The following is a 10,884-nucleotide window of genomic DNA, read 5'->3' as shown; positions in this document are numbered from 1 at the left end:
ACTCTAATTCCTAATGCTTCTCGAAAATTTAATTAAAACGTTCTCCTCTCCGAGATCATAAATGCAAAATATGTAGAGCCTTTTTTACAAAGTATTCATTCAGTTCTCCAGCTTCTAGATTAATGGACGGGTTTCAAACTAATTTATTTTCTAATTATGGCTTCTAGTTTTCTCTTCAAACTAGACATTGGTTTAAAGTTAAGTGTTTCCTATCTTAGTCATCTAAATAAATCATGAAAAAATTCCTGGAAATGCCAACAGGAAAATAGGTTGGTTATGTTGGGCTCTACAATAGGAAAATAGGTTTAAAATATTGATGTTCGGGCAATTCTTTGCTGCTGTTGGGTTAATGAGAATAGGAACCAACTTATTACTGGTGGCAATTTATCTTTAATGAAATTGCATAAGATTGATGGAACTTGGGGTCAAACTAATAAAGTGAAAATAAAATGTAAAGTATATAAAAATTATAGTATATTTAAGATCTAAGATAAGATTACTTATAAAAAAGTGTTTCATAACCCATTAAGTGCAACAAAAATACATCTAACCAATTTTTGCATAGATATGAATAAAAATGGACAGAAAATAACTTTCTTATATATAAACAGAAACCTTGCTCGTTGATCATGACCGTGACTGAATAAGAGAGGTTGTCTGTGTACATATAAAGAGGCACTGAAGATAGGTTTTTATGGGCTTTATATTGGCCCTTTATGGGGAACATTTCATTGGGTTTTGCCAAAAAATTGGGGGGGCAAGGTCCCCTTTTTCCCGATGTAATTCCACCCATGTGACATATTCCAGCTGTTTATAAGCTATAATGCCTTTTTCTGGAAATTAGTGTGTTTTTTTTTGGTTGCAATCTTCATATTTAAGCAATGAACTTGGAATGCAAGCATGCCAAGTATAAATTTGGTTTTGCTGAAGCAAAAATAATTCAAATTTAATTCATATAATTGTTGAACATGAATCCCAGTTATATATACGAGCAACTCTTCATTTGTAATCCTGATTGATGCTTTATTGTCATATTTTATAAAATGTTTTTATGCTTGTTCAAATTAGTTTCCTACTCCAACTGAAAAACAAAAATAAAAAATAATATGAAATTTTAGACGGAGAACAAAGGAATAGCGCTGACCCCAGTACTCCATTCAAAATGGAGGAATAATTCATATCTCGATTAACATAATCTCATTCTATACAATATCTCTTTTCAGGTTTGGAGTCTGTTCAGTTACCTTTTCTTTTTGAATTTGACAGGTATGATAGCAGCTCTAACTAATGAGAGTGCCACCAGTAAATCGGTATACTTTGCACCCTGTACATCAGAGATGATATTTATTACTCATCTTTTAGCAGAAGAACCAGAGAAGCTTGCAGGTCCTCTGTTGGCTGACACATATGTAACCCTGTTGAAAGGTCGTAATGCGTGGTATGGCCAAAAGTTGGCTAAAGGGGAATTAAGCCTTGATATGGGTGATAGTATCAAAGGGAAGGGGATGATTCAGGTTCGTTTATTGATTTCTTAAAGGAAGTGATGATATGATTGATGGGTTCAAGCTTATGAGTATGAAATTGCATTGATATTAGATTAAGACTAGGCAGATTATTCCAAGGAGAGAAAGATCCTTTTTTTTTTTTTTAAAGAATGAGTCCTTCGTGTTCTTTCTGTCAATGCACTTTTTACACACCCTTAGGTTATTGGTTGGCTTGGCGGTTAAATTCCATAACTATGAAGCAGTTGATTTTAATATGCACCTGGTATGTTTGGAAAGAGTTCCATGGTGAAATGATTTAATCACCTCAAAAAAAGAATTTTGTTTTTGGGTGGGGGGGTACGTGGTATGGTCATCTTTTGAGCTTCACCAAAGCAAGTACACTTGAATTGCCTGAATTGTTATTGTAACATCATTTAAGTTGTTGGATGATAATATGACGTATATGCTTACTTTAGGAGTCAAATTGGGGGTACTCAGAGTTGCTTACAAGCGCATTTATAAGTTCTAGCGATATGGCCTCTAAATTGTGACTTTTTTTGCCAGCTTGCTACTGCAACCATACTATGGATCGTATGTAGAATATTATGCGGTTATTCCTATGGACAATTAATTTCTTGGACACGGGTGAACAGGACACCAATGTTTGATACCTGTTTGGACACCTTTGTAGGAGTTCAGTTCTATTTACTTAATAAATGCACAGATTAAGTGTGCAGTACATATCTCCTCAAATGCTTTGTTTCTTGGACACTTGTGAACACTATACCCATGTAAGAAACCTGTTTTGATACCTTATTAAGAAATGTGTGTAGAACTTGTGTATCCTGGCTATTTTCTTGTTTAGTATGCTATATGGTTTTTACATTTACACTCTGTGATTCTTTTATGCACGCAAACCCAAAGCACGAATAAACGAACTGTGAGAAGAATACTCTCTCTAGATTGTGGAAGTCTTGATTCTAACATCCCATATCTGCACAGATTGAAGTACAGGCGCAGTGTGTGTGTAAAAGAAACTATGCCCATGACGACTTAGTAAATTATTTTGCTGATTAGATGGAACTAGAGTTTCAATACTTGATCTGTACAATCCTTCTACCATTTATATAGCAAAGGCTTCTAATCCGCTTCTTAACAACCCCTCCTCCGGCTTCTGATAACCTTTCAATTTGTTGTTAGCACTCTTTTATGCCCTCTCTGCCTTCTGTGAAAGCCTTTTTTGAGCTACTAAGTCAGTCTCCGCAGTGAAAGCCTTTTTTGAGCTACCAAGTCAGTCTCGTTTAAGTATATCCTACATCCCGAAGAAAAAAAGCCTGTTGCTCCAGTTGAGCTCTGTCCCATCTTGAAAACATTATATAAAATACTAATAATGAGGTAATGTTCATTTTATTCACCTCTCTCTCTCTCTCTGTGTCAAATTGCTGGTTGAATACGGTGTATTAAAGATAAGACTATTGATCCATCTGAATCTTCAGGGAGCTCCCACCACTGGCCATTCTTCAGGCACTGAGAGATGAAACGATGAATGATCCCTGAGAGCGCATTCAAATAGCACAATCCCATGCGTTTTACAAACCTTCTCTTCTTGGGCAGCAGCCTTGAAGGAGATACGAGCATTAAAATTTTTCTGTTCTCCCAGGATGGGAATCTAAGTGAACTAAGATTTTATATATTCAGCCACTTTTGTAGCATGATATGGACTGATGATGATCAGAATTCAGAACAATAGTTGTGTAAGCAATGGTTTGTCAGATTATGTATCTTAGTTCATTATTTGTCCCCGAGTTCTAGTTTTATTTGGGAGAGTTGAAAACGTGCTATATTCAACTGTACACTTGCATAACTCGGTAACTTCATGTTAAGTGACTACTGGTGTCTGGTGTATAAGTAAACTTATATACTGAGTTAGATTTTTTGGTGTAGTTTCGGCTTGAAATCATCATCAAAACTGATAATGGTTAATGATGCTGGTGGTATGACCTCTCGGAGTCTGGTCTCGCTTTATCAATGGCTGCTGGATGATCCATGGCTGATGAAGACGCTCTGGCAGCGGGTGTTGACAATGTTGTCTAAGCTAGTGGTAAAACCTCTCTCCATCTACATATCTCGTTGCTCTCCGAGTTGCTTCGTGGCTACTGATGATACTGCCTGTGCTGGTGGCATGACCTCTCGGAGTCTATTTGTGCTCTATCAATGGTTATTGGATGATCCATGGCTAATGAAGACGCTCTGGCAATGGGTGTTAATAACGTTGTCTTAGCTGTTGGTAAAGCCTCCCCTCGTCTACATATCTCGTTACTCTCCGAGTTGATTCGTGGCTGCTAACGACACTGTCTATGCTGGTGGCATGACCTCTCAGAGTCTGTTCTTGCTCCAAAATGGTGATAGTATGGGGTTTGAAACTCTTAAAAAATACCATAGTTGACTAGCACCCCCTGAAAAAAAAAAAAAAAAAAGGGGGGGGGGGGGGGGGGAGGGTGGGTTAGCACTTGAAAAAAAAAAAAAAAAAAAAAAAAAAGGCTGCTAACGACACTGTCTGTGCTGGTGGCTTGACCACTCAGAGTCTGTTCTCACTCCAAAATGGTGATAGTCTGGGGTTTGAAACTCTTAAAAAATACCATAGTTGACTAGCACCCCCTAGAAAAAAAAAAAAAGGTTAGCAATTGAAAAAAAAAAAAAAAAAAAAAGAAGATGTATGGATGCGTTCCGAAGGAAGAATGGGTCCTTACGGACTAGTTGCGTTCCGAAGGAACAATGGGTCCTTACGAACTAGATGCGTTCCGAAGGAACAATGGGTCCTTGAGGGACTAGTAAAAAAAAAAACAAAAAAAAATTCGTGAAAAAAATAAAAATAAAAAAAGTGAAAAGGAAAAAAAAAAATGAGAAAAAAAAGGGAGAGAAAAAAAAAAGAGGAAATTTTGTTCGGTCGCCAGAATTGTAGCTGCAAAGGAAAATTTGATTGGTTGGCAAAGTGTAGTTGCAAAGAATAATTTTGCTTGCCATCAGAGTGTTGTTGCAAAGGTCAGTTCGCCGCCGAGGTATTTCTGAAAGAGAAATTTGGCTATCAGCTGAGGTGTCGTTGAAAAAAAATTATGCTCGTCGCCAAGGTATTTCTGAAAAAGAAATTTGGCTATCCGCTGGGATGTCGTTAAAAAAAATTATGCTCGCCGCCGAGGTATTGCTAAAAGAGAAATTTGGCTTTCTGTTGAGGTGTCGATGAAAAAAAAAATTCTGCACATCGCTGAAGAATCTGGTTCATCGCCATGGTGTTGCTGCAACAAAATTTTGACTTACCAACGAGGTGTCGTTGAAAGGAAAAAAAAATTTCCTCGCCAAAGTGTTGCTAAAAAAAAATAAATAAATAAAAAATTCTGCTCGCCACTTGCTGAAAAAGAAATCTGTTTTCCATTGAAGCACTGCATCAAGGAAAATTCGTTGTGTCGCCAAGGTATTGCTGAACTAAAATAAATCACCACACAGGAAGCATGGGCATACAAGCTTTATCTGTCACTTTCTCACACTGTCTGTAATAACTTCACGTTTATGGAGGTATCGCCTAGGAAAAGCCTTAACTGGTCGTTGAAGTATGGCTGGAAAAAGAAAATAGCCTTTCATGCCACTTGATTTCTCGTCAATTCTTTTGAAAAATTTCTTAGAAAATCCTGGACAAAAAAAAAAAGGGGCACAACAAACATGATCTGAGTTTTGATATTCTGTATGCGTTGCACCAATCATTAAAACTTGATTTCTGAGAATGCATGCAAGTGGAACCAATGATTGAAAAAAAAAAAAATAAAAAAATATACCACACAAGATGAATACATACCAAGTGTCAGTGCATGTATGGGAAAGCTACATGTGAAAAAGGAAGAAAAGAAGTTGTACAGAGTAGGCTAAAAAAAAAAAAAGGGTCAAACTGATTCCATAGTCAAATTGTAGGTCATGATGCATGTACATGCGGATTGTAAAGACAAGGAAAAAGTGTAGTAAAAAAAAAAAAAAAAAACAGCATACTAGAAGAGCCTACAATTTGATTGGATGATGATGATGTTGTTGATGCAATTGATGATATATATATATATATATATATATGGCCAACTGAAGACCAATCCAATTTGCAATAGGATTTTGCAACCGAAAAATAAAAAAATAAAAAAGGACCATACCTTGCTGGGTGAGCTCTTGGTGGTCTGCGCGCGGGAAGACATGGGTCTACGGTAACCTTACTGCTTCTGCTTGCCTATGAACTATGTTGCTGGCAACTTGAAGATGCCTTGAATGGAAGTTTCAAGTGAGCAACGCCATGGAAATCTAATGGGTTTTGGTGCGAGGCGCAATCCATCATCGAAGTTATCGCTCTTGGTCTGAGTTCATGGGGTGGTCTGACCTCTCAAAGCCGAGGTTCTTTTCTGAAACTGAACAAGCTGCGTTTTAAATTAACAACTTGATCGCCACACTACAGGGCTTTATGAAATAGGCGTGAATTTATAAGGAAGTAAGTCGGCAGCTGTGCATCCAAATAAGACAAGTATTTGAAGTCCTTACCTTACGAAGCTGGGTTTTATAATTATATTAGAACTCCTTTGGAAACTGATATTGGGTGAAAAAAAAAAAAAAAAAAAAAATCTGATTGCATGATCAAGTACAAAAAGGTAATGGTGCTTACTAGAAGACAATGGTTGTATGAAAAGAAGGAAAAAAAGATGCACCAGGTAAAAAAAAAAAAAAAAAAAATGACTCAACTTTGGAAAAGGAAAAATCATACAGTAATTCGCGCCCGTGGTAGTTTGCAATCAACATTGACTCTTGGCGGGAGAAGATTCTAACTTCGTACCTTCTATTTGTAATATGATTTGCATAGTTCAATTTGAAAAACAAATTTTACAAATCCAAAGTTAGATAGAAATGCAAAAAATAAAATTTTACAAATCTAAAGTTGGAAAAAAAAAATAATAAATAAATTTCAAAGACCAAGTTGGATACTTCAAGTCCCACTTGAAATAAGAGACAAGTCCGGTCAAATGTGGGACTCGAAGTGGGGGCAATTTGTAGACACTAAAATTTTAGTGGGCTTTGGTTTTGACAAATGGACCCATTAAATATGGGTTTAATGTTTAATTAAGTCATTTAACTGCCCAAGCTTGGTCCACTTAAATTATTTAATTAGCCCAACCAAGATAATTAAATAAAGATAATTATTCCTAATAAAATATATTTAGAATACTTATTTTTAAGGATAATTAACATAATATTGTTAGAAAACATGCAAGTTTTAAAAACTTTTCGAGGGATTTTAATTCATAGATCTTGATTCATCAAATAGAGACAAGTTTTATGCAAAAATAAAACATGATGTATCATTCAATTAACAGATTGAATACTTACATCAAAGGTCTGAGTAAACCTTTAAATCTTTCCTCTAAAGTAAATGTTCTCACTTATTGTAGATCCCTTAGCAAGATGTCTTCTCCTTAGATCTCCATCTTCTTGGTAATTGTTTTGCCTTTAGTAATCACTCATATGCCTCCATGAATGACTTTGGAAAAATAGGCTTGTGGGAGCCTCCATTAGATGAGAACACTAACCCTAATTTTCTAGAGAGAGAAAATATATTCCTTTTTCCTTCTACTAAAAATCACCTCTAAAATATACATAGATCATGTATATATATAGGAAACATAAAGATAAAGAAAAGGAAACAATAAATCCTTCTCAATCTCTAATTGACATGTCTCAAATCTAATAGGATTCCAATATCACTTATTATTTTATTGGTTACAATGAATTAATAATTGCCCGGTCCATGTACCCAATTCAATTAACTCATAAATTAATTTCTACTCCACTAAAAGAAATTAATTGAACTCTAATTAAATAATAAATAATCTCTAAGTCAATGTTGCACTTTAACCCCTCTATGCATAATTAGTTATCGGATAAATAAAGCCATCAATCCGACAACTTAATTATTATATTTATTTTGATACCATTGATTATATCTGGCTCGATCACAATAAAACATTTGTTTGACAAAAATAATAATTTAAATAAATAAATATATAATAAATCATTTTGTCTAAAAACACACGAAGGCCTTCGAATTTACTTTGTGATCAACCATAATCAATACAAAATAAATACAAGTAGCAATGATGCAAATATTAAAAATATAACCCTCTAACTATTAATTACATAACTACCCAAAGTGTCGGTCTAAGGATCCCGAAGTATCCGCCGAACAAATCAAAGTAATTATTAATTAATAAAAGAGTTTATACTTTTCTCATGCTTAAGAGTCAAATACCATGACAGTGATAGGGAGCAATTGCATATGACGGCTCTCGCAATATATCTCAACCTAACGCGGATCCTGTTCAAGTCTTAATTAATTATGAGTCCATCCATAATTACCGACTATGAACAATTTATGATTACTATTTATATTCATGTATTGATCGCCATCACATACATATATAAATATCTCTTGTAATCAAGTGGACACTATCAATTCTATAATGAATCGAAACATAATACATTGAATTCACCAATTGTATCAAGCATAAATAATTCAGAAACGTCAGGAACATATGTCTCTATAATCCAAATAGGAATTTGCTATGCCGGGGCATATAAATCCCAACAAATATAACTGGCCTGGCCCAGTTATGATTTTATCCTTATCAGGAGATAACACGTGTCATCATCCTATTAATCCAAGAAGCCTATAAATAGAGGCTCCGAGAAAGAAGGAAGAGAAAAAATTCAGCGTCTAGAAATCCAAAAGGTCCAGAAATTGAGAGAATCAGAAATCCAGAGGGTAGAAATCCCGAGGGCAAACCTGAAGGCAAATAATACCAAGTACATCCAAAGTCATGCCGTTCTTCACCAAATTCAACAAATTCTCTCCTCTCTGAAGACAAAGAACAACAAGCACATCCAAAAACGTGCTGTTCTTCCTCAAATTCAACAAAGAACACAAATTCAGAATTCAAAAGTTCAGAAATTCAGACACAAATTCAGAATTCAGAAGTCCAGAAACAAAGGACACAAATTCAGAAGTCTAAAAATCCAGAGACTCAAAAATCTAGAGACACAAATTCATAATCCAAACCCAAAAGCGAAGAACATCAAGCACATCCAAAGTTATGCCGTTCTTCATCAAATTTCACGGTGATTTAAGAACAAGCTTGTGCAACCTTTGAATCCAACCAACAACAAAAAGGAGATCGAATCAAAGGACCATTCTTTTTATAAAGAATATTATTACAGAGGATTGTACTTCAATTTTCCAAATTAATAAATTACTATTTGCTCCATATTTTGTTTCTATTTGCAGACTTACAAAATTTGTGTGTACAAATGCTCTTTCCAATTACTAAACCATGCACCATAGAGATAAAGTTTCTAGAGTACTAAAAGAGGATTACGAATTTAAATGAAAAATAAATTCATTTAATCTTAAATAATTTGGTATTTCAAGATTTTAACTTAATTAAATAAATAAGCACTTGAAAAAATAAAATTTCTCTGTGATTTTAATGTCATTCTTTCAAATTTGATTATATTGTCAAATCATAAATAAATAAAACATTTTAAATTCAGCACATTTGACTCTACAAATCTTCTTAGAATTTTTTGAGTCGTCCCACATGTACCTTGCAAAAATTGAAAAATTGGATTATGCTGTATTTGGTTTGATAGAAATAGCAAGAAAAGGTAGGAGACAAAAAGTTAATACTTTATCAGTTTTGATTATCAAGAAAAATGAAAATTTTGAGAAAAAATCACTTTCCAAAACAAGCTAACTTTTTCATAATTTTTTCTTACCAAAAAAAAAAACCCAAATTTTTTAATTTTTTTTAGAAAGTTTCATAAGTTTACATTTTACAATGATGCTCTTTCTTTAATGATAAGTTTCAGACTATTTAAATCATAAAATGGTAATTTTTCATACTAATCAAATACATGATAATAAAATTTACTTCTTTTTTTTTTTTCATTCACTTAAAAAAAATATCTTCAATCTGATGCTCATATGTAGGAAAGAAAAAATTTCGATAGAAGGGAGAAAAGAAGGGATGGAGGAGACATCCAAATGGAAGGGATTGTGATAAAGTTTTAAATTATTTTTATCATTATATTCAGTAATATCTATAATATTGTAATTTATAAAGGATAGTACAATAATTTAAAACTTGTGTAATTTAGTAGGGGCCTTGGATCCTTTAAGTTAAAACCCCTCTAAGTTGAATTTTCTACATAATGACATGTGCCATTTAAGACATATCTACGGCTTATGTTAAATCACTTCAACTAATTTAATAAAAGTTAGGAAACTGGTCCACTTTAAAATAGATTACCTTAACGATGTGAACTCTCTCTCTCTCTCCTCTACAATAAGAACGCTGGGTAACTCGGTTTATTTTAGTAATTTATAATAATAATAATAAATAAATAAATAAATTTTTGGATGGTTTGTAAACTTTGAATATTGTATGTGCAATAACACGCAAACGATACATATCTTTTAACCTTAGTTGTTTTTATGCCTTCTGAGAATCGAACCTAGCCTACCTAGAATTTTTTTTTTTTTTTTTACAACGTGGATTATTTTAATAATAGAATTACCCTTGTAAATCATAATTAAGTGGAACAAAGACATTCTTTTATTTAGGGTAAAAAAAATGACTTTAAGACCTGATAATAAGTTGCTTAACTCACAAAAATTTAATAATAATAAATTACTAAAATAAACAGATCGAGTTACCAAGCGATCTTATTGCAGAGAAGATGAGATAGAGAGTTAACGTCGTAAACCATACATATCTTTTAAAAAAAATCGTCGCAAACCATACATATCTTTTAAAATTTTTCTTTCCTCCTATCATTTTTGTACAGATGAAAATTTGTAAAGAATGAAGGATAACATATCCTTCCTATTATCATTTCTTTCCTAGTATCATCTCTACCAGAAGTTTTTTCATTTCTTCTATTTTTTTTCCACACCTCTTCCTTTCTTCTTACCGAACTAATCATAAAAAAAAAAAATAATACTTGCCTCATGTCTTATAAGGAGAAACTCTCTCCTATAAGAAACGTGACACTATAAAAATTTAACAATTTTTCTAACTTTATATAATGTAGTATTTAAATAAGAAAAAGGTTTGGATCAAACTCATTTTTAAAGGGACCAAAGATCAAAGCCATCCTAATCTTAAACTATTTATTGTGACCAGAACACTACTTACCTGGTGAGTAGAAACTTTCTCCTCACTGTTAATGTGACACAATACAATAATAGAATAATACAATAATAGGATGACATATGTTGATTTTAAATTTAAATATATATAAAAAAAAATTAAAAATTGAATTTCAA

General features: G+C 33.4%; 1 protein-coding gene across 3 annotated transcripts in view; it reads left to right on the top strand.

Annotated features, from left to right (window-relative positions):
* LOC132295096 (probable glycerol-3-phosphate dehydrogenase [NAD(+)] 1, cytosolic) overlaps nucleotides 1–3,331 on the top strand; it is a 17,648-nt gene extending 14,317 nt beyond the window's left edge. Inside the window, exons 2-4 of one of the 3 annotated variants that reach the window (XR_009478307.1) lie at nucleotides 1,267–1,514; nucleotides 2,487–2,879; nucleotides 2,981–3,331. Coding sequence is in view for 2 of the 3 variants with exons in the window: in XM_059793178.1 (XP_059649161.1) it covers nucleotides 1,267–1,514; nucleotides 2,487–2,561 (323 nt within the window). In the remaining variant the exon portion in view is untranslated. The other 2 variants (XM_059793179.1, XM_059793178.1) reach the window with 2 other exon arrangements.
* The last annotated feature ends 7,553 nt before the right edge of the window (nucleotides 3,332–10,884 follow it).

Source organism: Cornus florida, unplaced genomic scaffold, assembly GCF_030987335.1.
Source record: "Cornus florida cultivar Cherokee Brave unplaced genomic scaffold, ASM3098733v1 CherokeeBrave_3.0.0_Hap2_Chr02, whole genome shotgun sequence".
NCBI lineage: Eukaryota > Viridiplantae > Streptophyta > Magnoliopsida > Cornales > Cornaceae > Cornus > Cornus florida.
This window is presented reverse-complemented; position numbering and strand designations above follow the sequence as displayed.